The sequence below is a fragment of the Phycomyces blakesleeanus genome (genome assembly GCF_001638985.1).
Source record: "Phycomyces blakesleeanus NRRL 1555(-) unplaced genomic scaffold PHYBLscaffold_27, whole genome shotgun sequence".
NCBI lineage: Eukaryota > Fungi > Mucoromycota > Mucoromycetes > Mucorales > Phycomycetaceae > Phycomyces > Phycomyces blakesleeanus.
The window spans coordinates 676,381-702,747 of NW_017265160.1; the positions used below are offsets into that span (position 1 = coordinate 676,381).

Below are 26,367 nucleotides of genomic sequence, written 5' to 3' on the forward strand. Positions count from 1 at the left end.
AAGCTGTTAATGAATATACTTGAGATAATTACAAAAAAATACTTTTAAGTACGTATATTCATAGTATTCTTTACTTTAGTTTTACACAACACTGGAACAGAATTGGTTGAACGTTTTTTTAATAGAAAAGCATCAACAATTATAATTTATAAAGAAGAGTCCCGCCATTCATAGCTGATATACAGGATTTTAACTGCAAAATAGTGACTTTTCCTTTTAATATAGTGACATTCCCAAATTAACTTAGGCAAACTCCCAAGTTGATTTAGACAAATTCCCAAGTTAATTTAGTGAAAATCCCAAATTGATTTAAGCAACCTCTCAAGTTGTTTTTTTTGGCTGTTACATATAAAATCAATATTGTATAGCTAATATCATTTTGATTTAGCTATCAAACATTTTAAAGCTAAAATAAAAATAAATGATATGAAAAACGATATTAATTATTATACAAAATACAGAAGAAGCCTTTTTTTTAAAAAAAATAAACAAAATAAAATGAAGCAAAACTAAATGAAGCAAAATCTATATAAACATCCAACTAAAGATTCATCTATACTTTATATCTTTTCATTATTCCTGTAGTAAAATAACTCTTAAAACACGATACATCATATTTACTTGTTATTTATTAATTTTGTAAAAGAATAAAAAACCAACTTCTGCTAAAGTGTTTGATCACTCTTAAAATACTAAATAAATATATGTTACACCTATCAGTAGCATGTAGCATATGTTATATATGTACACCTTGTCAAATGACTGGCATTTTTTCTTATCAAACTTATATATACAGTAGTGTTTCACCACAATTTCTATTCTTCTTTCTCTTACCTTTTACTATGAACTCTACATTCCAAAGTCTAAGTGGCAAAAAGAAGTGTAGAAGAAGAACAAAGCAGAAAAATGAAAGAATTCCCATATCTTTATGCAAGAGAATCATCAACTTGACTGTAAAAACATATCATAAGCTAGTTTCAGAAGTTGCTTCTATGTTTGGTCTTTCTAGATCCACTGTAGATAACATAAAGAGCAGTTTCAGAGATAATGGAGAGGTCATGATCAAGCAAAGAGGTGGCAGAAAGAAGTAATGTACAAAAATCATGGAAGAACATTCAGAATATCTCATTGAGATCCTAGACAAAGATTGCACGTTGACTCTTGAGATGATGAGAGAAAAGCTTTACAAATGCTTTGACGACTTACAAGAAAAAATATAACAGTCAGCAGACTATATCATCATATAATGAACAATATTGGGTTCACCTTAAAGCAAACGAAGGCTGTGGAGGAGAGGAGAAACGACCCAGATGTTACTGAAACAAGGAGAAAATTTGTGGAGTCTCTTCCAGAACTTGGGGTTGTATATGTAGCCCATTGCATTTTTATTGACGAAGCTGGATTTAATGTTAATCTCATACGCCAACAAGGGTAGTCAAAGAAGGGAAAGAACGTCATTATACATACTAAGACCAAGAGGGCACTCAACATCAGCATCTTGGCAGCAATATCAAACAATGGTGTCGAGAGCATGTCAGCCAAGCTTGTTCCAAAAGGCACCAGCGCTGAACTTTTCATTGAGTTCTTAAAGCCAATCATAAAAACACTGGACAATACCAATGCTGTTCCCTAGTGGTTCATCCTGGACAATGCTCCCATCCACAGATCTCATTTGGTCAGGGACTTTATGGCAACAACACGACACCACATCAAGTTCTTGCCACCTTACTCGCCATTCTTGAATTCAGTAGAAGAGAGCTTCTCAAAGCTAAAGATTTTGGCCAAGAGAAAGCCAGGGTTAGATACTGATGACTTTCTGGCATACTTGTCAGAATGTAACTCACAAATAACAAGAGAAAACTGCCAAGGCTGGGTCCAACACAGCATTAGTTTTTTTAACAGCTGCCAATATTATAAAGAAATTTATTAAAATAAAAACATCTTGCATTGATATCACTTTTTGCATTCTATAATTTACATTGATTTTATATGTAACAGCCAAAAAAAAACAACTTGGGAGGTTGCCTAAATCAATTTGGGCTTTTCACTAAATTAACTTGGGAATTTGCCTAAATTAACTTGGGAGTTTGCCTAAGTTAATTTTGGAATGTCACTATATTAAAAGGAAAAGTCACTATTTTGTAGTTAAAATCCTGTATCTAAAGGTATATATTACTTGTATAACTAATATATGAGTTAGTATATTTGCAAGGTAAATTGCTAGTATTATTATTAAGCTTGTATATGAATATGCATTATTATATGTCATGTAAAAGACATAGTATATCATATATTATATTGTATAGTCCATTGTATAGTCTATAGTATAGGACATTGCATAGTACATTGTATGATACATCATATAATACATCGTATAGTATATCATATAGTACATTGTACAGCCTATTATATATTTCTATTATATATTCTACTGCGCAGCAAGCATATGAATAAAAATAAAATCCATCAATTTTACCACCAATTTTTCTATATATGGATTTACTACCATACTTTTACTACTAATATGTTTGAAACTAAGCCAATCAAGCATGCTGTCTTACTATTCAGTAAATTAGTGGCAAGCATAGCTCATTTACCATCAATTTCCTCTGCTTTAGCATAGTGTGGCCAGCCACCAAATTTCATGCAAATTAGTAGTATTGTCATATCAATTTCATTCATAGTGACAGTAGCCTCAAGAGCTTCTATGCGTGCATTTTTTTTGGTAGTCTTGGCTTTACATATTTGTATAAAAAAAGAGAAGAAGAACAAGATTTGATTCTGACAAGAAAAATTCTTCTTATTATTCACAGTCATAATCATGCAATATATTGCATGAATTTACTATGTTCAGTATTAAATAAATAATGTAAAATTAAAATATAAATCACATTTATATGATAAGTTACTTTTTCTTTGTAACCTTCATCTTAAACCTTTTTATTATCACTTACAGTCCAGACTATTGTCTTAAAAATCCTCTAATTAAAATGGATAACAACGATCTCAATACTCAGACATCTGGAAACAGCATTGACAAAGTTAATGTCGATTTTTCTGATTTTGAGTACGAAGCCAACCTGGTTAGAAATAACTATATTTCTAATCACTTTACAACTCTCACCAATGCTGACAACTTTTCCAGTGATAGACAATATGATTTAAGAGATTTTATACCAGAAGAAGACATCTCTTGTCATGCAAGTTCAATGGATATAGATCTTGATTTTGACTAAGATATGTCTACAGATATCGAATATTCATCCAGTAAGAGAGAAAAAAACTCTTAAACTACTCTAATGAACTTTTAATAAAATACTAGCCATACATAAATATATATACAAAAGAAACTGGCTCTGGTTACTTCCATGTCTGCAATGTTGTTGAACATAGAGATTCATCAAACCACTCTGAAAGTAATGAAAGTGACTTGGGTGAAGCTCCTCGAGTTTCTTCTTATGAGCTCAATAGTCATGCAGAGGCAGCTAGTATGAAACTATTCTCTATGTTTGTTGAGAATAATATGTCTTGTAATGTTTTTGACAAGTGTGTCAAGATTGTAAATAAGTACATGATAGAGTGCAGTTTGCGTAAGTATATATTCAGCATTAACTATTTATAACATGTAAACTTACAGATATTATAGCTGCTATCAATGCACTCATGTTGCACTACAAGATGGATACTCCTCTTAATAGTGAGTATACTGTCCGTTCTGTGATATATAGCATATGCCAGAAAGACTATATCCACTTTGACACTGTAGAAGCTGGTCAGTACAAAGATGAGGAATAGCAGTGCCCTCACTATAATAGCAGACAGTTCCAAGATGAGATAAGCACTTTAATTTCTGTGCAGACCTTTCAGGTTGTGCCTCTCTCTGAACAATTACAGTTCAAGCTTGATAATGCCCAGAAACTATAGTGTATTTTTATTAAAATCAGGAATTTTAGGATTTGTGTCAATTTTTTTATTTAAAGCATTGACAACAAAAACCAGTATTAAATGTCCGCTAGTTTTTGAAAAAAAAAACTGTAATATTGAAACTTATACATAGGCACCGCATTTTATATTATAAATTATAAATTTTTATTTTTTTTTATTTTTTTTATTCATGGGTGCCAATGCTGCGGTGAGATTTACTGATTCTTGAGGTGAATTTCTTTATCTCAGCATCAGCATCCTTAGCATCCAAAAACTTGCTGTAAGCTTCAATATATCTCCAAGTCTTTTTATAAAATCTCTTGATCATGGTACGAGAACCAGCCACAGGGGAGGCACTGTCCAAGAAAGACAGGAGAATCTTTTCTAATGACTTAAAAGAATAATCGCAGTTTAGGCAAGCCACACGTTTGGCTGCACCCCAGTAATGCTCAATCCAATTCCATTCACAATAGAACTTGGAGTACAGCTCAAATTTGTGATCCACCTCTTTCACCACCTTTTGAATAGCTGTCTTCTGTCCAGAAAAGTTGGACTGAGAGGTCAAGAGGTGACGGGTACAGCAACAGTGATTCTCTGCTTCTTCTTCATTGCAGTTTATTATCTATCTTCTAGAAAGATTGGATGAATCCAGTTCCATCTACAGTCCACACTTCTGAAGGATCTGCTGGACGCCAACAAACTGTCTCTTCTCCACCAGTCTCTTTCCTTTCCTTCCAGCTTCAGAGACTGTCTTATAAAATGATTGAGAGATGATACGTCTAACCCTCAAAAACTTTGTATCTTTGAAAATGAACTTGTCATTTTCAGAAACAATCTTTGGCTTTAGAACCATGCGGGTGGCAACCAAGGCATCTGTGATATATGCTTTGTGTTTGCTTCTTTAGTCGAAAATAAAGACGTTAGTGCATCCTTCGTGCAAGCTTTTGAACAGAGGGATAGCATGGTTCTTCAGCTGGTTGAGCATGTCTTCACTTGTTCAGTAACTGTCATATGCTACCCCAACATTAAATATTCTGCGGGAGACTCATCCCTTCACTTGCATAGTGCCATGACAAGCACACTGGAACTCACTGACCATCAGAGATCTTCCCTGACCTTTTTTGCAGATGTGGCTTTCACCTTCCTCAAGCCACATGTCCACCTTTCCATCATGAGCATAAAAGGTTGACTCGTCATGGGTCATCATAACCAGCTTCTTCTGGTTCTCCAAAAGAAGAGGGGTCACCTCAATTTCTTCATCTTCTACAGTAAAGTTTGACATACATTAGGTGCTTGCCACCACCCGAAAATTTTTAAATTTTGAAGATTTAAGCACTGTTTTTTGTTCCCAATCTATAAAATCTCTCAAAATAATCAGGATCCCAAAAGGGAACAAAATTCAGAAAAGGAAAGGGATATCAACAATTTTGAAGTTATAAAATACATTTATTCAAAATAATCAGATTCAAAAAAAGAAAATCTAAACTATTACCACTCTTTTTTTGGATTTGAATTATTTTTTTTTATTCTAAGATTTTTAAAAACATAAATTAAAAGATAAAAGCAATTAATGAATCAAGTAACATTTACTTTCTTTTTGCTAATTCTCTACATAAAACATTTTCTACTTGAAAGCATAATGATGAGAGAAGAACACCTCTCTGGCTATTTAGTGTTGGAGTTTGACAATACTTTGAATAACAACAACAACAACAACAACAGAGCAAACAATTCCAATTCTACTAGTGTTGGCGAACTATCAGTAGATAATACAGGAAATATTACTTTTCCTACCCTTTCCCATTCTGAGGAAGAGAACCTAGTAGCAGGTTCTGCGAGTACTACTTTGGGGGAGCCTATCATCACCCTTAGCACTAGTGATGTAGACAGTGCTCGTAGTGCTCGTGGTTCTCATGGTAGACGTAGTTCTCGTGGTGGACGTGGTTCTTGTGGTAGACGTGGTGTTGATCATGGCCTAGACAGCGTTATTGACCAAGATGAAGCTATTGCTCCAACACAAGCATCCAACCAAGTAAACCTTTCTTGGGACCACCAGTCAATTGTTATACTTTTGAATGACATTATAAAGCCTAACTATATGAGCTTAATTGACATGTCTAACATGCAATTAAAAGGCGAAAGGTGGAACCAGATGGCAGAGACCTTCAAGAGGCATCTTGATCAACATGGGCTCGATATGGGTAGTGCAATAGACATCATAACACCAAAGAAAATGCAAGAGAAATGGGCTGATCTGAAGAAGAGTTTTCATTTGGTTCAATGAGCTCTTACTGGGACAGGTGTTGGAGGAGGCACAGGTGAAGAGAGGTGGCTATTTTACAACTATGTGTTTGAAATCCTGCGTGATGATCCATCAGAAAATTCTGGTATCAACGTCGAATCCATGGTTCGTGGTCGCTGCCATGGAGTAACAATTTCCATAGAATCTCGTGCCAAAGCTGCTATAACTGAATTGCAGAGAAACATTGAGGTTGCTGCTTCTACTTCTGCTGTTGAATTGTCTCTTCTCAATACTTTAGACACGAATATTGCAACAGCCACATTAAACAGCACCAATACTTCCGGTCCTTCTAGTAGGCTACCCACCAGGGGTACATGACAAACAAGGGAAGAATATGAGGCAGAAAGAGATGACATGCTCTTTGAAAGGCTTCTGGGCATGCACCGTGAGATTGAAGAGCACTCAAAGGAAGTTTTGTATCCTCTTGCTGATTCAATGAGAGAGGAGAATGAAGCCTTCCAAAGAGACCAGCAGCAACAGCATCAGCAGATGTTGGAAACGTTGAAAAGGGTTTTGAGAGAGTCTGATGACCGCCTGTTAAGCATCATTGGGCCTTTCTTTAACACTAGAAATAGAAATGGTGAAAATAATAGTAATGATAATAATAGCTAGTTGATCTTTTCTCTTTTTTATGCAAAATAATAAACTGAAAATATAAAAAACAAACTTTGCGTATCTTTTGTCTGTTGGTTTTTTATTGGTTATTTTAAGGGTTATTTCTTCTGCGTCCTCTTCTGGAGATCGCTCTCAACTGGCTGTCCTGTCTTATCTGGCGTCTTAGCTGTCTTTGTTGCTCTCGAAGGTCAGCTTGAAACTGTCTTGTCTGGGTGTCCGTTAATGGTCTCATGACCTCTGTCATTCTTTCTCTCCTCTGTCTCCCGCGTTCTTGAGAAAGATCGTGTGCAGATTTAATCTGCCTCACAGAACGATTGACAGTTAGCAAAGCATTCTCCAAATCCACAGGTATCTTGTTCATAAATGGATCGAGATCCTCAACTTCTATCTCCACATCATTATCATCATTTCCATCTGAATAGGCATCAAAACCTTGTATTTGGTTTTCAAAATCACGGAGAGTGTCTTTGGGAATGTTTCTTGCATTGTTATTATTGTCCAAACAAAAGTTGTGAAGACAACAAGTAATGATGGTAAGAGCCATTTTGTTGATATGCAAAAAGTACAGGTGTCTCAACAAAAAACGCCATTTTTGCACAAGTAGGCCAAATGCATTTTCAATGTGGTGGCGTGTTTTTGCATATGCCTTGTTGAAAGCTTGTTGCTTGGGGTCTTCAGTTGCAATGGGATATGGTGGGAGTATATTTTCCATGATTGGAAATGCAGAATCTATATTAATAGAACATTACATTAAAAGATGTACGTTTGTTAAACAGAAGCTTTAAAATAAAAAATTACCTGCGAGAATAACTGTATCATTGGGGAAGTAGTAATCTCGGTCAAAAAGCATATTTATGTAGAGAGAGCTAGCTGTGAATAGCCTTGCATCATTGACACGGCCTATGTATTTTTCCTATTATGAGGTAATAAATTAGTACAAAACTGTATAAAATGCATCAAAGAAAATATTACCAGATTGTCCTGTTCTGACAATCATGAAGCGCTTATTGGCATCACACATAGCAAGGAGATTCATAAAAGAATTGTTGTGGCAATCGACTCAGGCGTTTCCATGCAAAGAAGTCTTTTGAATGGAAATAAGTTTTCTATCAATTGCCCCAATGACACCAGGTAGACGAATACTACGTCTTTCAGGCTGCTTGAATTCAGCTGCCTTTCTTATCGCTGTTGCACTGTCATGGACTCCCCAGTTCACAAACCTATCAGAATAGTCTGACATGGCAGTAATGAACCACAAGGTAAACCGTGTATACGATCCGACACTAACTCCAAGAAAATTCTCAGCAAGACAGTAACCAAAATGTGTATTGGCAAAGCGCCAAAGAACTGTTGCAACTTGGATTTCAATAGGATAACTATTTCCATTCAAAGCTGCGTCGTACACCTGATGCTGACTAACAATATTGAGCAGCAACTCAAAGTTTGCGCGGCTCATTTGGTATTGTAACTGGAAGCTGCTGCTTCCAAGGTCGTTGGTCAAAGATGGGTGTCGAACATACCACCATTGTCTAAACACGCCATATCTATCATGGTTGACTTCTTTAGGCCCGCGTTCTAGAGTGAAGGAGTGTGGTCTGCAAGTGTATACCATGTAGAAGTAATCATGACTGACCAATTGCGAACTTTCAAGCATGATGTTTGTTGCCCATTGAAGAAGCTGCTGTTGGGACTGTTCCACTTGTTGTTGCAGAATCAAACGTTGTCTACTCATTTGATTCAAGGAAATTTTAACATTGGTCAAGTATGCATTTCTGTGGAAATTAAGAATGAAGGCCGAAAGTCTGAGAATCTCAACAGAATAATCAGTGTTGCTAGTGTTGCTGTTGTTGTTCATTTTTAAGATGTTAAAAGATTGATTTTTATGAAAAGGTAACTAAGAAGGAAGAAGGCAACTAAAAAGGAAAAGGCAAGTTATTTTAGCATATATTTTTATTTTTCCAAAATGAGACAAGTATAAAAAGCACATGATATTTCTTTTTGGATGTTTAGAATGAAAATACATTATCTATATCGATATATTCACGGGTGGTGGCGAGCACCTATTGTTTGTATCCCATCATTCACATTGCCCAAACATGGCAATACTGAACAATGTCTTATCTTTTGTGTCCATCATAATATATGTCCTGATTGTTTTTGTGGTGGACGTACCCCCAGGCTCTCATATATTTCTATGCTGTGCTTATGGCCACGTTGCCTTTTACATCAAGGCATGATGGAAAAAGCATTTCATCAAGATACTTTTTCAAATCCACAACAGTTTGTCTTTCTGCTTTTTGAGCACGAAGCCAAACGATTGCTTTCTTTTTAAGGTCTTCATCATCTATAATTGAAGACCGCTTGGCATGCTTGCCCTGTTGATGTTCAGAAAATTTGCCAAACTAAAAAAATTCTTTGGCCCAACCGCGGACAGCCTCTGCATGGTACTTGGAAGGTTTTGTCCAAAAAATCTCTGCTGCTTTTTCAGATGCCTCAATTTTCTTGCAATTGTTAAAGAGGCGTCGGAAATAGTCTTTCACAACAATGTGTTTGCTTACTTCAAACAAAGCAAACTTGCCCAACTCGCTATCTGAACTGCCTGGAGGCTTTATCATCTCAGAGATTTTCTCATAAGCTTCACGAATCTCTTCAAGTTCCTCATCTTTCAAATGCTTATATACAATTAATGCCTTTCTACAGGCGAAACTGGTGCAACAGGAACTGAGAAACCAAAATCAGCAAGCGTTCTGACCTTCTTGTTTTTATTTGCCTCAAGCTCTTCTTTCATTTTTCTCTTGTTGTGTATAATCGATGATCACGAATCTCCTCTGTAGAGTCCACACAAATCTTTTCCTGCATCTGGTCTCTATGTCAGAAAGCTATTATAGTACGCAGCAATCATTGTATTCATATCTAAATCCAAGAGCTCCCAATTGTATTCTTCTACAGGTTGATCTTCAACAGATTCCTTTTTGGTATCAATAGTAATAATTGGAGATTTGGCACAAAATTTTCTGCCCTCTCTTTGAGTCATTTTAGAAGTAAGAATAGAGCAAGCATTTTTACAACTCATTCTTAAGAATTTGTTTTGGTAAAAGTAAAAGAAGTGTTTTCAGAGCAGTCTTGATAGACAGCTGTCACATCTAAAAATGTGGCTTATAGTCTGCATTTTACACATATTTTCTAATTTAGAATATATAATTCTCTACATCTGTCTTGAGATGTCATCAGAGATATAGATTAAAGTCTCAATATTTCTCTTCCCCTGCTATTAAATTTGAATACCACACTTTTTCAAAAGTCAAAAACTTTGTTGGAAATGTCAGTACAAACAAGCTGCTTACACAGTTCTTTTCACAAACACTTTCTCTGTGTCTATGAGTGATGGTTTTTTTGTATTGTCATTTCTGACAAAGTTTTTGCCTTTTGAAACAAAATTGGAGTCTAATAATTCTTCCTGATTATAAAAAAATACACTATAGTCATGATGGCATATAGCAGAAACCGTCTTTCAGATAAAGTTGGTTCTACAAGATCTGATACTCTGGATGGTAATGCTGTCTGACGTTTTGTTCAGAGTGGCATTGTTGGCAGAACAATATTTTAGTATCAATGTTTGTTGATCAATTCAATCCTTTTGACAATTCAAAAATGTCAGCAACTGTTGTTCATGTTATGAATCGCAGTATTGATTCAAAACTAAAGTACAATATTAGATGCTATGTATAGCTTTTCTAATCAAATATACTTAGATATGAGAGAGAAAACATGATTCAACTGGCAATCATTCCTGGGCCTAAACATCCAGAAAACATTGCATCTTTTCTTGAACTAATTGTAGAAGGTTTGCATATGTTGCAGACTTCTGGTCTGAGAGTTCAGACAATTTCTGGACAAGTGAGTGGTAAGGTTCATCTTGTTATGGCAACTGTTTATAACCCAGCCATGTCAGACTTAATGAACCTGACCCACTATAATTCTTTCTATATGTGCAAAGCCTGCATTTCTAAGGGTATTCTTTGATTTCACACCATATGTTTCGTTGGCAAGAAGGTACCTGCTCCTATGAGAACTGTGGAGAGCCTCTATCACTTTGAAGGAAACATAAGTATATGATTAATGAATAATTGAAATATTAATATCTTCTTTTTAGAGATACAGTGTCAATGGTCCCAATGTTTCTAGGAATCTCAACACATTGACAAGTCTTGCTTTCTTTGGGCTTGACATGATGCATCTCATTGGCCATTGGATCAGTCATCAGCTATACAATGCATTGAATAGCAAGTTTGTTATGATCAATGACACTGAGAACAATGAAGTTCAACAATCAGATTTTGATCAGCAGCAACAACAACAGCATCAGGATGAACAGGATAATGTATACATGTTTGCTTTGCATATTGGACTTGACCAGATTGACAGCTGTATTGGCAAGCCTAGACCAGACATCCCAGCAAACTTTACTGGCAGCTGGAGATTGCTGAAGGAAACAACGGGCAGACAGAAGGCAGTCAACTGGCTCGAATTCCTTCTGTTTGTTGTACCAACAGTTGTGGTTCATAAGTTTGTTTTTGCCAGAACCAGACGTGCTGTTTTGGACCTAGTTCTAGCATACTCTATTGCTCAGCAATGCGAAGGGACAGAAGAAGAAATCCATACAATGGAAAGGTAAGTCAGTCAAATACATTCTAAACAATATTTTAACTACCTTTATAGAGCCATTGGTCACTGGCATTTCTTCCTTCGTTGTGAAATCCAAGAAAGAAAATTAAAACCTATTATATTTGTAATGAACCAGCATATGCTAGTTTATCTCAGTTACATGGTGAGATATATGGGTCCATTAAGGGCGTATAGCTGCCGCCCAATCCAGCACACAATTAGTGCATACCAAGCTGCAATTGGGTTCTGGAAGGACACTGGGAAGAACATGAAAAATATCCTTCTTTGCAAAGCTGGGTACAGCATTGCCTTGGCAGTCGGGTAGCTCGAAGAAGACTAGCTGATAGGAGGACCAGCAACTTTGAGATTGCGAGTAATGATGTTGCTGGCTCTCAGCTTTGGTCAAACCTGGTCAGAAAGACTCTTGCTGCCATAGCAATCGATTGTGATATGAACTATCACAATTTGGTAAGTTTGTTGGCCTGTCTCTGGGAGCAGAACAGTATAGTAATGGAACAAGAAACTATTGAGATGGTCTGCATCACCTAGATGTGGAAGGACAATGTAGTGTACAGAGTCCGGACTTCTTTTGACAGCAGACATGTTTGAGACAATGACCTTGTTGTGCTCAAACACCTGGAAGAGTAAGTAACACAAATTATATCTTACATTATTGTAATATTAATCATTTTTCAATTATATTTTTCAAAGGTACAGATATGTTATAAAGTTCTTCTCTCATTTTGCCTTGGAAGAGACTAGACTATTTGTCATAGTTGATTGCTTGCAAGGTGTATGAATATACAATGAGTTGCTCTTCCGTGTTTGGGAAAGCCAAACATTTGGTGGGATGAAGGTGGTTGAGGTTAAGTCCATCAGGGAGATGACTGGTCTGGTCCATGATATTAAAGATATGACCATTTGACATGTGGTGTGGACTTCTTTACATCACTACCAGTAGTTTTTTTTCTTGCCCTTTCCTTTCATTTATTTTACTTTCAAAGTACAAATATAATCATTCTATTTTTTAAATATAATTTGATATCAATACCAATACATCTCTTGATGATTTTAAATAAAGATATAGTCGAATATAAAAAACTTATACATATCTATATTCAAAATAGAAGTAATCTATAGACTGTATTTGTTGTTTTTATTAAACTTTTTGAATAGATATGCAGTCCAACATACAATCTTCATCCAAAATGGGATTCTGGATTAAAAATCAAAAAAAAATATTTGAATTAAATCTCAAAAAAACAAAAGAGCTCAAAATGCCCTATATTTGGTATGGTTGTAGAAGTTTAAAAAAGATGCAGGTTTTTTATTGAAAGTTGCCATTTCTTGGAATTTACAACAACTTTTTTTTTACAGTGAAATGCATGATGTTTTATATAAAAACTTTTTATTAAAAAAAATATAGAAATTGATGAAAAAATAATAGAGAATAAAATTAAAGAAGTACGTTAAGAAAGAAGTTTAAATTATATCTATCTGACTTAAAAAGTCTATAATTTGATTTCATCAAATAAATTAGTTAATGTGTGTGTCACTGGAAAAACTGCCCTGATTAACAATGTGGCCAGATTGGTAAACACATGTGCAGAAATAGTGATTTTTTTTGACTCAGTATGTTTTTTGAAGGTCAGGTCAAAGATGTAGTTTTAGTTGGTTTCATTGGCTAACAGAATTTTAGAATATCAGTCTGGTATGGAAGGCTAAATTCACATACAGAGACCTATCATAATTCTCATTCTACCACCCCTTTTTTATTTCTACTATTTTCTGGATTTACTCTTGCAATAATCTATTTATAAACTCATAATAGAAAACTATATGTCTTTTACACACAACAGACATTCTTGAAAACATTCAAATAAAGACTATGAATTGATAATATTATAATTGTCATGTCTCTTTCTATATTTAATGATATAGAAAAGAACTTGTTAGAAGAATTCAATCAAACAACCATAAAATATAATGCTTTTTTTTACTATAAAGTCGGTGCAAATAAAGTATATTTTACACTTGTTTCTCTTTTTATTCTCAATAAATCACATCAAACAAAACACATAAAATGCCTTCTATCCCCCACCACTGAAATGTTGTCTGCCATTGTGCTCAATGTAGCAGAAATTCACAGGGATACTCATTGGTGACAAGCAGAACCACTGAGTGTCATATTAGAAAAGATGAGCTTGAGAGAATTGAGAGACTGGATACAGCTGAAAGATTGGCAAATAGTATGTTATATTCAAGGTTTATTTTTCGATTACTGAGTAATAACTTCTTTATTTTTTTAATTTTAATGAAACACAGCTATGCAAGAAGAACAAATGATAGACATTGATACCCAATGTAGGAAAAAAAAGAAAAAAAAATATATTTGAAAACCAGTAGAGACAATAAGCTAAACTAATCTATATTTGTATATATCCCGACCTGTCAATCTGAATCCATCAAAAAAATAGACAATCAGGTTGACTCACCTGATTCGAATGCCGCCACGATGGCTGACAATGTCTCGGTAGACAATGAGATCAGCAAGGTCAATGGCAATGACTCTAACATTGAAAGAGATATGAACTCTGACTCTGGCAGTGGTGAAGAAGAAGGTGTTGAGACAGACGTTGAAGAGTTTGTTAATGAAGGTCAGTCATAAATGATTTTGTTTTCTTAAAAACAGACCTAAAGAAAATTTGTTCTAATTTATTTTTGTTAATTTTAAATAGACCCATTTGATGCTTCTAACATGCCTGAAAACCCTGTCCATCAGTTCATTGCTACCTTTGCCATTCTTTTTATCTCGCGTTATGTTATTAACAAAGGTGTCACCATATTGATTGAATTTATTAATCAGTTACTCAAGATCTATGGCAAAGATTTCCAATTACCAACAAGTCTTATTCGCCTGCAAAGAATGACTGGTTTTTCCAATTACGCCAATGGTATCAAGAAGTCTGTTATATGTGAAGACTGCTACAAGGTTTACAAACAAGATGTGTCTCTCCCTACTCATTGTGACTTCAAAAAGCATGGTTCTCAATCAGCATGCAATTGTGAAATGATGAAGGTTTCATCTTCTGGTGCCATGGTAGCCAAGCGATCATATGTCTACAACTCTATCCAGAGATCATTACAAGTTTTCTTTCTTTGTTCTGAGTTTAAGCAAAAAATCAGACAATGGAACAAAGAGCTTAAGGTCGTAGATACACTATGCAACGTCTATGATAGTGCTATGTGGAAGGAGCTAAAGGACCAAAGTGGTATATCGTTTGTGGATGAACCTCATTCATTGATGCTAACAATGAACATCGACTGGTTCCAGCCATTTGATGGCATTACATATTCAACTAGAGCTATCTACTTTGTGATAAATAACTTGCCTCGTGAGGAAAGATTTAAGTCTGAAAATGTCATCCTTGTTGGTTTGATGCCTGGTCCTAAGGAGCTAAAGACCGAAGAGATCAACCACTATTTAAAGCCAATAGTTGATGAATTGCTGCAGTTGTTTACAGGGATAACCATCCCAACCTTTGAGTGCTCAGCCAGTGTTAATGTACGTGCCGCATTATATATAGTTGTCTGTGACATCCCCGCTGCCAGGAAGACCAGTGGATTCACCGCCCACAACAGTACTTGTGCATGCCCCAGATGTGTGAGGCAGTTTACCAGGTTACCAAGTACCAATCAGGTCGACTTCAGTAGGTTCGACTATTTGACATGGAAAATCCGTAGTGGTCTGGAAAACAGGTTGCATGCTGAGGAGTGGAAGAGTGCCAGTACGCCCTCAGAAAGGCATCAGTTGGAAATCGAAAATGGTGTTCGATGGTCGCAGCTGCATCACCTTGGATACTTTGATCTATTACGTGGAACGATCATCAATCCCATGCATAATTTATTCCTGGGGACACCAAAGAGAATGATGGAGCGGTGGATAAAAGAAGGACTGATAGACGATAGAAAGCTAGCTACAATGCAAGCAATGGCAGAGACAATGGTGGTGCCAATGGATTACGTGGTGTTGAAATCGAAGATTGGAAAGGGCTTTCCATACATGAAAGCTGATGAATGAAAGTCCTGGGTGCTAGTGTATTTGCCTATCTTGTTGAAGGTCATTCTGCCAATTGAAATGTTCAGAAATTGGATCAGTTTTGTTGATGCCTGCCGCCAATTAGTAAAGCCAAGCATCACGTTCTCTGACATTGATGATGGCCATAAATTTCTTCAAGAATTCTGTACTGAGTGCCAGCATATTTACACTCCAACTATTCTCACCTGTAACATGCATTTACATCTTCATCTTCGTGAGACCATCTGTGATTTTGGACCAGTATATGACTATTGGCTCTTTGGGTTTGAGCAATATAACAGTTTGTTAAAGAACATAAGCACAAACAGAAAAGATTCTTTTGAGGCTACGTATATGCAGAGTTTTGTTCAAGATACTTTCAAGGGTAACTATGTCAATGCTGTTCTCTAATGTCCGAGCCAAGTCCCCTTTCTTCTGCTTCTCGCCAAGCTTACTGCCACTGCTTAACCATCCAGTTTAAAAAACAAGATAACTTTCCCACAACGCCCGTTCAGATTAGCAGCCTTCGTCCAAGCGTACTCAAACCCTTCTCTTCCAGTCCTGGGCAATGAACCTCTTCCTCCCTCTACGTTTCCTCTTCACATCAAGCCCTCATCAGTAATGAGTGATGTTGACTATTCTCATTTGCTTGATTATTATAAAGTCGTGTATCACATTCCTGGTCTTGAAAGTTATCAATTTCCGTCCTTCTCCTCTTTTGTTGACAATCAGATCACAAAGTTGAGATCAATCAATTTGCTTGGCCAGGTGTACAAAGGCTGTAATGATGCTTCTAGTCGCGGCTCGTTTGTGCAATCTCTGTTTCTTGGAAGTCAAGGCAATAATCGATTGGCATACACCAGCCAAATTCAGTACCTTTTCTTTCACTCTTTCACTCCACCAGTAGACAACACAGATATCTAAACACGTATTGTTTATCAAGATAAACACGTGTTTGCGTTTGTTAAGTAGTTCCAGATTGAGCATGACTGTTCAAGAGAGTTGGAAAGTGTTGACATCTGCAGTGCAGATTTTATTGCGTGTGATTTTGAATGCATCTTGACAGTACATCAAATATCATCAGTTGTTGCAACATGTGATTATTAAACCAGCACAAATAATAAGAAAATACTTGTCAACACTTTACCGCACAAACAATATAATTAATATTTAATACATTTCTTTTTTTAATAAAAAATTTCAATACATAAGCTAATGTAGTCTTATTATATATGTTGCAAACAATACATATGTGTTAAGAAATTTTGAGAGTAAAAGAAAAAAAATGACAAAAAATGAGTTTTATTTATGACCCATATTTAAGAGCCTATTGAGGTAGAGCAGGATCTAAATCAATTGGGATTGTTGATTCCACTGTTCTACCATAAACTCTCTTAAGCAGTTGGCAAGAATTTGTTAAGCTAAATAATAAACATATATTAACATTCAGTCTGGCATCATTCAAAAAAGAAAACTGTTAGGTTTTACCTCATCACTTCACCAACTTGGGCGAGCAACACGAATCTCATTTCTTGACTGAGAGGCACTGGAAAAATAAGGACAATTAACATATTGTCTAGGTAGTCGGATCATAGTGGATATGTCAGGATTTTTTTTCATCTCAGCAGTTTTTTTTCATCAAGTTGGGGGTGTAGTTTTGATGTATTCTATTGGCTTAAATAAAAATAAAATAAAAATAAAATAAAAAATACGTTTTGGTTTACTATAAAACCGTATCAAATGAAATATTTGTAGCACTCTTGTTTCCTTTTTTATTTTATAATTCAAAATACATACACTATGTTTCCTTCTATTCAAATGCACAACACTGATTGCCACTGCACCAGATGCAATAATAATGATCAAGGAGTTTCCCGAGTATCGAGACATACTGCTCAGCGTCATAATAAAAGAGCTAGATTTGAAGGTACTGAGATATTCAAGAGTTGTATAATTTATTCAGTGCTGTTATCTGTCTACCGAGTAATAATCGCTTTTATTTTTATTTTTTATTATTTTAAAAAACATAGCTGAAAAGAGAAGCATGGAAGTAGATACTGAAAGTAAGACATTTTTTATATGAAACGCAGAAGAAAAACTAATAATAAACTATTATATTCCATATTTGTAGTAATCCCGACGTATCAATCCGATTCTGTGGAAGCAATGGACGGTCAGGCCAACTCACCTATTTCGGATGCCGTCTCAACGTTTGACAATGACGTCTTTGTTGGTAATGACTACAATGGTGATGAGTCTGACACGACCAATGACAATGACAGTGATGACAATGGCAAAGAAGACACTGCCGAGATTTATGTTGAAGAGTTTAACAATGAGGGTCAGTTTTAAATACATAAAAAAAAACTAAAAAAAATGTGTGTTAATTTTTTTTTTAAAAAAAAAGACCCTTTTGCTGCTTCTGGTATGCCCGAGAATCCAGTGCACAGATTTATTGCTACTTTTACAGTACTGTTTGCATCTCGTTACGTGGTCAATAAGGGTTCTGTTGTCTTGATTGAGTTCATCAACGAGCTCTTGAAGATTTATGGACAAGATTTCCAACTTCCCGAAAGTCTGGCTGGGCTACATAAAATGACTGGCTTTTCGTCTATCACCAAAGGCATCAAGCGATTTGTGTCATGTCCAAACTGCCATTGCATCTATGAAGAAAACATGTCCGTACCTCCCCATTGTGTTTTCACAAATGTTGGTGCACGCTCTCCTTGTGGTTGTAAGTTGATGAAAGAGTCAACTTCAGGTGCACTGGTATCAAAGCGAGCATACTTGTACCAGTCCCTCAAGCAAGCTTTGTCTGTTCTTTTCCTTCGTCCTGGTTTTGAAGAGCAAATCCGTCACTGGAACACGGAGCTTAAGATTGTCAATACTATGTGCAACGTATACGATGGAGCAATGTGGAAAGAGCTGAAGGATGCAAGTGGTGTCTCGTTTGTTGCTTGTCCTCGCTCATTGATGTTGACACTCAACATAGACTGGTTCCAGCCGTTCGATGGAGTTAGTTACTCTTCTGGTGCAATTTACTTGGTTGTAAATAATCTGCCTCGAGAGGTACGGTTCAAGCCTGAGAACACAATTCTGGTTGGTTTGATGCCTGGTCCCAAGGAGCCAAGATGCGAGGAGATAAATAACTATCTCAAGCCTATGGTAGACGAGATGAAGCAGTTGTATGTTGGAATGCGAGTCCCGACCTACGAGTGCCCTTCTGGTGCTAATGTCCGTGCTGCCTTGCTGATGGTTGCGTGTGACATCCCTGCTGCCAGGAAAACAAGTGGATTTACAGCCCACAATAGTACATGTGCGTGCTACAAGTGTATAACCCAGTTCCCCAGATTGCCCAACACAAATCAGGTGGACTTCAGTGGATTCGATTATTCGCTTTGGAATATTCGTAGCGGTGTAGAGAACAGGTTGCATGCTGAGGAGTGGAAGAGTGCGAGTACACCCTCAGAAAGGCACCAGCTGGAGGTCGAATATGGTGTTCGATGGTCGCAGTTGCAATGCCTTGGATACTTTGATCTAGTACGTGGAACGATCATTGATCCCATGCATAATTTATTCCTGGGGACGCCCAAGAGAATGATGGACCGGTGGGTCGATAAGAAAACGATTGGAGCCGAAGAGTTTGCTGCCATGGAAAAAATCGCAGGGACAATGGTTCTTCTGAGGGATTATACAAAGCTGACATCGAAGATTGGAAAAGACTTTCCTTACATGAAAGCCGACGACTGGAAATCCTGGGTACTGGTGTATTCTCCTGTTCTGCTGCATGGTGTTCTACCATTTGAAATGTACAACAACTGGATGAATTTCGTCCGTGCATGCCGCTATCTTATCAAGCCAAGCATCACATTTGATGAAGTGAACAGCGCCCACAACTATCTGGAAATGTTTTGCAAAAAGGCTACCAAACTCTACACTCCCACCATCCTCACCTGCAACATGCACCTGCACCTCCACCTTCGCAAGACCATTCGTGATTTTGGACCCGTGTATGGTTACTGGCTCTTTGGGTTTGAGAGATACAATGGCCTGTTGAAGCATATAAAGACAAACGGAAAAGATAGTTTTGAGGCATCATATATGAGAAGTTTTGTTCAAAACGCATTCAAGGGTGACTATGTCCATGCTGTTCTGAAAAGTTCTAGCCACATCCCCTTTTTCAACATTCTCTCAAAGCTTTCTCCGAAATTCACACCTACCACCACAGTCATTACTCTCTCCTCCCGTCCATTCCGATTGCAATCATTCTTACTAGCATCGTCCAACCCACATCTTCCTCCAAAGGGTAACAAACCTCTCCCTCCTTCGACTTTTCCTCTTCAGCTAAAAAAATCATCACTGATGGATGAAACCGACTATGCCCATCTGCTTCAGCACTACAAAACATCCTATGATCTTCCCGACCTTGTCAGTTACCAATATGCCACACTCACAAACTCCTTTGTTGACAATGAAATCACAAAGTTGAAGTTCATTGACTTACTTGGTCAACAGTACCGTGGTAAAAACGGTTCAGCTAGTTGTGGTTCTCTTGTCCACGTAATGTTTGTTGGTAGTGACAGTAGAAATACCCTAGCCTATGCTGGACAAATATAGTATCTCTTCACACACTCCTTTACACACCCTTCTAACAGCAATCTCCACCTGACTCGCATGGTTCATGATCATCGACATGTATTCGCATATATCAAGTGGTTTAATACTTCCTCTGATAGATCGCGTGAGGATGACGGTCTTGAGTTTTGTCTCCCCACCTTCTCCCCCGATAGTCGCCATTGCATTGTACCTGTGCACCGCATCTTTTTAGAGATTGCTACAGCCAGGATTACTACAAGTAGAAATGTTAGTAAGATGTTAGTAATTGCTTTGCCAAAAAAGCTTTATGCTTAAAATAAAAAAAAACCCCCACTTGAATTTCCTTTTCTTATACAAAAAAAAACAGAACAAATTCCCTATATATATTGATAGTATTGTGTATGTAAAAAGTAATACGTAGATAAAAAGAGAGAAACATTTTTTTTTATTTAGAGCCCGTCTCTAAGAGCCCACCGAGGAAAATTGGGGCTAATGTTATCTGGGACTGCTGAGTTGGACACACTAGTAGTGATCCTACGGATCCTTTGATTAGCACTTGACCCCATGGCCTGGACAGCATAAGTGTCAACAAGTGCAATGAAACGGTTGCACTGAAATACATTCGTTAATAATTCACTCAATATAATAATACACCAATACAAATGTATTACTCCAAATTAATCTACCTCATCGCTTCTCCAGCCTGGTTGTACAATATGAATGACATGTTTTATGCCATCCTCGTCCATTTCATTGGCAGACTCTCCATCTGACATTACTGCTTTTTGGAGAGTGTTGGCACAGTCTCTGAGCATTACAAGATCAATTGCCTCCTTATTGTCTTTGTAGGCCAGTACACGGCAACACTCATTCTAGTAATAAGTTTTGTTAATTTGTTATTTTTACTTTTAATTTTCAACTATAAACTATATATATTAGCATAATACTCACATCATCTGCACGGGCTGCTCTTTGTGTAAGAGCGTTTGTTTCCGCTATCTCATCATCAGACATTCTCTCACGACAGGTTCTACTAGTGAAGTTGGTGTGCAACCTCTTTCAGAGGTCACTCCGTCTCATACTAGAGGAACCAAACCTGCGCTCAAGATTAGAAAGAAGTCTCTCGGCTATCTCCCTGTTGGGAGATTTGTTGAAAGCAACATTTGTATCCCATCTGGGCTTGAGGTTGTTGGCCAGGATATTTTCTGGCGTTCTCAAGCTAAGCTTGGGTTTTCACATAAGGTTGTGAATATGAGCCTGATAAATAAATCATGAGAAAATGAATTGATAAAATATTTTATAATATGTTACTCACATAAACTGCATTAGATTCTTCACAGGTAGGCTCATGGTTGGAGATGACAACAGGTGCAGCAACAGTGAGTTCGGCTCTCACAGGAGCAGCAAGGGGAGTTCTGGCCAAACTATCTATGGCACTGATGGTGTTGGTGCTGGTGGTAGCAAGAATGCCAATTCTGCCATTCATGTTGGTCAGAGTTTGCTCAACATTGCCGATCTGTCCTTTTACGGTAGACATATCAGCTCTCACAGTAGAAAGTATTTCCATAAGCTGCTGATTGGTAATCTCAACAGGACGAAGGGCAATTGCGCATTCACGTCTTGTGTTAGTCATTGTCTACAGAATATAATAAAATGAAAGGTTATAATGATTAGTTTCAGATTATATTATTATTATTGCTGTCATTCTACAATTAAATTTATGTAAATTTAATTAAAAATAAATCGTATCAAGTTTACATACTTGAATTGTTAGAACAAGTGTATTGATTTGGGAGTATAAGTGTAGTAAGTAGCAAGAGAGTAAGAGCAAGGGAAAGTGTATTATATGAAAGGTATGATTATTATATATATTCAAAATATATTTGATATACGAATCTCTATTAATACTTCTTGTAATGACTGGGATGTAAATCGGTTTTCATATTGCTTTGGGACTTGATGAAATCATTTTAGTCTTTTGTTTTAAACACACTTTTTTCTTTTTTTTTTAAGATTTTTTTTTTTTACTTTTTTTATTCGTTTTTTGTTATTTCCCTCTTTTCTCTCTCTTTTCAATTCTTGTTATATTTGCAAATTTTTCTGGTAAGATTGTTTTTGGTTCAAAATACTTCTTTACAAAGAACAAAAGAATTAATTTTTTTGTCTATCATAGGTATTCTATCTGTTTCTCTCTCTTCACTCTTTACACTCGCAAGGTTTTATGGTAAGGCACTTTCTTTGTTTTAAAAGAAATATATACTTCTTTATGTATAACTAAAAAATAACAATATATTTTAATGTCATAGAAACTCACTCTTTGTCTCATTCTGATGCGCCATCTTCACAACAGTCATCCGGATTAGCCAGGGTTAGTAAATATACTTTATGCCATCATTCCATACAATCATTCTGACTTTTTTCTTTCTTTAATATAGGCCACATCGCCAAAAATACTCTCTACAATCAAACACGGATATTGACACGGTAATATTTTATTTTATTTTAATCTATTTCTTTTTAATATTTATCTAACTGAATATAATTTCTATTATAGATGAACATCCCTCTTACGAACGTGCCATTCCTCAAGAACTTCCATCCCATGCTACCGTCATTGCCATGGTAAGCCTTTTATTTACTTCTATAAATATAATAATATTATTTATACTGTATATTAATGTATATTCTCTACTAGAGACGATATTACCACTTTACAGATAATATCTTGGTCTGCAAAGAAATCCTTTGCCTTTGGTATGTAAATCAATTATTCTATCACGCAATTCACAAAAATTAATTCTTTCCTATCGTTTTATAGTCAAAGAAATCATAATCCCATGCTTTACTGTAAATGTTTTATTTCTTTGTCCATTTGTACTGGGTACTTCCAATGTAAGTATTAATTAGTCCATAAAATTTGCAGTATAAAACACGCACGCACTCCCATCACTAATGTTTTATCTATTCTCAAAGAGTACTGCTCTTACCCCTAAAAAAAGGTAACGAGCACCTCATTTTCTTCAGGTATTTGTTTTTTGTAGAAAATTTTTCATCCCAAATATAACAAGCTTGCCGAGCAAGAAGTAGCTGAGGATATAGAATAGCTTTATTAGATTTGAAACCTAGAAACATTCTATTCTTTCCAATAAAAATAAAAGTGTAAACCATTACCAACCTAACAAGAACGGGAAACCAAATAAATAAAGAACATATTACTGGTCCATAATTTTAAAGACGTGTTTTTATGCTGTTGATGATTGGAGGTTTTAAAGAACTGTCAGTATAGATGGTCAGTAAAGGTGGTCAGTAAAGGTGAGGTGTAGTACAGATAAACCATTGGAGCAATATACATGATGTAATCCGTCTTTGACCTTTCCTGTTCTGTGTCAAGAATACCGAGATAAATCCGTAGTTTTAAATATTTTTATTTATTTATTAAGCATAACGAGTATATCAAAAGTGCTACCAAACCTTACTTGCGGAACCCCCCATCTACATATACTGTAGTGTTTGTAAGTCTCGCACATACAGTGCTAGATGACCTTAAAACCTAGTGGAAAAAAATATCAACTATGATATATCACGTTATTCCAGTACCGTTTGCCCATATATACACATCAGTATTTTTCTACTTTTTTCCAGTGAGGGGGACATATCATTGTCTGATTCGCCTTCAGACATGACTGACTTTTGGATCAGTCCAGAGCAGTTTCAACCCATCTTGAGATCAATGTCAGCCTTGTAAGCATCATAAGCAAGGTGACGGCGAGTGTAGTTCTAAAGGGAAAAGACAATACAATTAATATTCTAATTGTTATTATTTAGCATAAATTGAAAATATAGTTTACATCAGTTTCACGGCCAGATCTTCTTGAATTAGTATTCAAGGCTCGTTCTGTTTCCAGAAGTTCCCTTTGCTGGCAACGTCTACTACAGAAGTTTGTGTATATACACTTACGAAGGTCGCATATCCTCATATCAGTGCCAGCAAACTTCTTTTCCAAGTAATATAAGAGTTGTTTGACTAACTCTCTATTTGAAGAGCGATCAAAATGAACATCAACTGCCCACTTTGGTTTTATGGCGTTCGCTTGGATTTCTGCCTGGTCTCTTGATTTTAGCTTTGGGTTCCACATATAACCATGAATGTATCCCTATCATATTTCAATTAGCAACAAGATTGGCAAGTGTTTTTTGTATCTTTATACTTACAAATACAGCATTAGTATCACCTGATTCAGTGGTGGGAAGGGCAGCAGAAGTGGATGCAACACTAGTGGGCACATGTGCAGGTGCTGGAAGGGCAGACAAGGCATCAATGTCATTGATGGCAGTTATGTTACCAGTGATGACTACATCAATTCTTGTACCCATCAGTGTGATCTTATCTTTTATGGCCTTCATCTCTTCTTTCATCGCATTCAAAGCTTGTAGCAACTGGACATCAGTACTATCAAGAGAAGGAGCAAGTCTGCGGTTGGAGGTAGGTATTATCTGTAATACATCATAATATTTTCAATTGTTAATATTAGTTCTTTTTCTTTTTTATTCTCTTTTATAAGAGACAATCTATTTATTTTGTTATGTAAATTACAGTAAGTTTGCAACGTAGATTTTTTGAGATGATATAACCAAGAGTGAGTGAAATTGAATTGCAAGTAGAAATATTAAGTATTTATAGGCCGTAGTGATGCTTCAGGAACACTTCAAAGACAACTTCTTGAAACATTGAGATGCAAATCGGCCTTGATACATTTTTTGACCTCAATTAATCATCTTTTTTCAGTTTTTTTTGCTATTGTTTATTGGATAAGCTTTTTGGTATTTTGTTTCAAACGCGGAAAAAAAATTTATGTCTTTTTCTTTTTTCTTTTCTGCTCCTTTTCTCTTTTCCAACGTTTGTCATTATTATATTAGTGGCTTTTTTTTTTGGTAACATACTTCTTTATTAAATACTTTTAAAATAACCAATAAAAATTAATACATTCTTTTATTATCATAATAAATACTCATTTGCTCTCATTTAAATACATTCATTTCACAATCGCTGTCCAGATTAACAAAGGTCAATATTATATTTTGCGAAATTGACATCTATAAAAATCCTTCTGACTTGTTTTTTTTTATTACAGACTTGATCATCAAGAATAACTGCTATAAATGAATTTGGTTAAAAACATCAAGGTAGTGTATATATATATTATTTTGACATATATCTTATTAAAATGAAGTCTTATTATAGATGAACACTGTTGATCCTGTCTTTGATTTCCCTTACATTATATAGCTGGAAATGACATTACATGGTAAGAATCACTACTTTATTTTATATTTTAGTTATATTAAGATTATAATGTGTTAACATAAAATATTATTATTTTTCACTAGAGTTCTATCAAGTGTTTACAAAGACAATCTATCTCTGTTAATATATATTCTTGCTACTTGTATGTAAATTATTTATTGTTTTATTTAATTCACAAAAATTAATGTTTTTCGTTGTTTTTATAGTGAAAGATATCATAAGGAACGCCATGGATTATCAATATCAACATCTATTTTTTGCTCACTCTTTTCCAATATTTACAATAGAAGTATAAAAGTGTATACAAAATGTAAAAGCATACTACATTAAATGTAGTACCCAGCACACATAGCTAATAATTTGTCTATGCTTCTTAAAGACTGTTGTATTTCAACAAACAGTCTGCTTTCTTTTTATATTTTCAGATATTTCTTTTCTGTAGATAATTATTCTATTCAAACAGTATCAAGCAGACCAGTAGAAGCAATAACTGACATCCAATAAATCAATACTATAAGATTGTTATAGTTCTAGAAACATTTTGTTCTTTCCAAATAAATACTATTATAAACTTTTACCAATAAAACAATTTCTGAAATTAAAATAAAAACGATTAAACTATACTATGGTTCAGAATCCAAAGAATTGCTCAAGTATTGAATTTAATTAGATATAAAAGATAACAAAGAGGTGTAATGTTGAACTATACTAATGTGTCAAGATCGAAAATTAATATATTATCCACCTTTAAAGCTCCATATAAAACATATAAAAATAAAACCTTGGTTTCAAAAAACTCTTTTCAATATCCCAGGTCAGATCAACACACTAAAAGTGCTAAGGAACTATATCCCTGTCATTTTTATTTGACCCCACACATGT

The 26,367-nt window shown here is 35.7% G+C and overlaps 11 protein-coding genes across 11 annotated transcripts; 6 read left to right on the forward strand and 5 right to left on the reverse strand.

The window, feature by feature from the left end:
- Window positions 1-1,246: 1,246 nt before the first annotated feature.
- On the forward strand, window positions 1,247-3,795 carry PHYBLDRAFT_151080 (hypothetical protein; the record flags this gene model as incomplete). The annotated part of the gene is made up of 6 exons (XM_018432599.1): window positions 1,247-1,408; window positions 1,472-1,546; window positions 1,634-1,797; window positions 2,957-3,204; window positions 3,348-3,590; window positions 3,647-3,795. 6 exons carry the CDS (start codon window positions 1,247-1,249, stop codon window positions 3,793-3,795), a joined length of 1,041 nt encoding a protein of 346 aa, XP_018286038.1.
- Window positions 3,796-4,108: 313 nt separating this feature from the next.
- On the reverse strand, window positions 4,109-4,519 carry PHYBLDRAFT_117917 (hypothetical protein; the record flags this gene model as incomplete). The annotated part of the gene is made up of 1 exon (XM_018428605.1): window positions 4,109-4,519. A coding segment is annotated over one exon (411 nt), but the record flags the coding sequence as incomplete, so codon positions are not given.
- Window positions 4,520-5,563: 1,044 nt separating this feature from the next.
- Window positions 5,564-6,838, forward strand: PHYBLDRAFT_68368 (hypothetical protein; the record flags this gene model as incomplete). Its single annotated transcript, XM_018441936.1, has 3 exons — window positions 5,564-6,125; window positions 6,210-6,536; window positions 6,558-6,838. 3 exons carry the CDS (start codon window positions 5,564-5,566, stop codon window positions 6,836-6,838), a joined length of 1,170 nt encoding a protein of 389 aa, XP_018286040.1.
- A 1,063-nt stretch (window positions 6,839-7,901) lies between these two features.
- On the reverse strand, window positions 7,902-8,696 carry PHYBLDRAFT_151084 (hypothetical protein; the record flags this gene model as incomplete). Its single annotated transcript, XM_018432600.1, has 1 exon — window positions 7,902-8,696. The coding sequence occupies one exon, from the start codon at window positions 8,694-8,696 to the stop codon at window positions 7,902-7,904; it is 795 nt and encodes a 264-aa protein (XP_018286041.1).
- A 337-nt stretch (window positions 8,697-9,033) lies between these two features.
- Window positions 9,034-9,875, reverse strand: PHYBLDRAFT_151085 (hypothetical protein; the record flags this gene model as incomplete). Its single annotated transcript, XM_018432601.1, has 3 exons — window positions 9,034-9,216; window positions 9,274-9,562; window positions 9,733-9,875. The coding sequence occupies 3 exons, from the start codon at window positions 9,873-9,875 to the stop codon at window positions 9,034-9,036; spliced, it is 615 nt and encodes a 204-aa protein (XP_018286042.1).
- Window positions 9,876-10,492: 617 nt separating this feature from the next.
- On the forward strand, window positions 10,493-13,462 carry PHYBLDRAFT_68372 (hypothetical protein; the record flags this gene model as incomplete). Its single annotated transcript, XM_018441937.1, has 8 exons — window positions 10,493-10,545; window positions 10,594-10,738; window positions 10,995-11,512; window positions 11,561-11,669; window positions 11,729-11,974; window positions 12,075-12,150; window positions 13,047-13,138; window positions 13,448-13,462. 8 exons carry the CDS (start codon window positions 10,493-10,495, stop codon window positions 13,460-13,462), a joined length of 1,254 nt encoding a protein of 417 aa, XP_018286043.1.
- Window positions 13,463-15,797: 2,335 nt separating this feature from the next.
- Window positions 15,798-16,691, forward strand: PHYBLDRAFT_68374 (hypothetical protein; the record flags this gene model as incomplete). The annotated part of the gene is made up of 3 exons (XM_018441938.1): window positions 15,798-15,969; window positions 16,249-16,487; window positions 16,557-16,691. The coding sequence occupies 3 exons, from the start codon at window positions 15,798-15,800 to the stop codon at window positions 16,689-16,691; spliced, it is 546 nt and encodes a 181-aa protein (XP_018286044.1).
- Window positions 16,692-19,946: 3,255 nt separating this feature from the next.
- Window positions 19,947-20,495, forward strand: PHYBLDRAFT_68379 (hypothetical protein; the record flags this gene model as incomplete). Its single annotated transcript, XM_018441940.1, has 2 exons — window positions 19,947-20,200; window positions 20,240-20,495. 2 exons carry the CDS (start codon window positions 19,947-19,949, stop codon window positions 20,493-20,495), a joined length of 510 nt encoding a protein of 169 aa, XP_018286045.1.
- Window positions 20,496-20,629: 134 nt separating this feature from the next.
- PHYBLDRAFT_151091 (hypothetical protein) lies at window positions 20,630-21,813 on the reverse strand (the record flags this gene model as incomplete). The annotated part of the gene is made up of 5 exons (XM_018432602.1): window positions 20,630-20,791; window positions 20,867-21,052; window positions 21,132-21,210; window positions 21,277-21,404; window positions 21,496-21,813. The coding sequence occupies 5 exons, from the start codon at window positions 21,811-21,813 to the stop codon at window positions 20,630-20,632; spliced, it is 873 nt and encodes a 290-aa protein (XP_018286046.1).
- A 213-nt stretch (window positions 21,814-22,026) lies between these two features.
- PHYBLDRAFT_173918 (hypothetical protein) lies at window positions 22,027-23,284 on the forward strand (the record flags this gene model as incomplete). The annotated part of the gene is made up of 6 exons (XM_018437133.1): window positions 22,027-22,033; window positions 22,487-22,552; window positions 22,735-22,802; window positions 22,898-22,934; window positions 22,999-23,072; window positions 23,222-23,284. 6 exons carry the CDS (start codon window positions 22,027-22,029, stop codon window positions 23,282-23,284), a joined length of 315 nt encoding a protein of 104 aa, XP_018286047.1.
- A 607-nt stretch (window positions 23,285-23,891) lies between these two features.
- Window positions 23,892-25,274, reverse strand: PHYBLDRAFT_173919 (hypothetical protein; the record flags this gene model as incomplete). The annotated part of the gene is made up of 4 exons (XM_018437134.1): window positions 23,892-23,957; window positions 24,029-24,334; window positions 24,393-24,674; window positions 25,212-25,274. 4 exons carry the CDS (start codon window positions 25,272-25,274, stop codon window positions 23,892-23,894), a joined length of 717 nt encoding a protein of 238 aa, XP_018286048.1.
- Window positions 25,275-26,367: the final 1,093 nt, after the last annotated feature.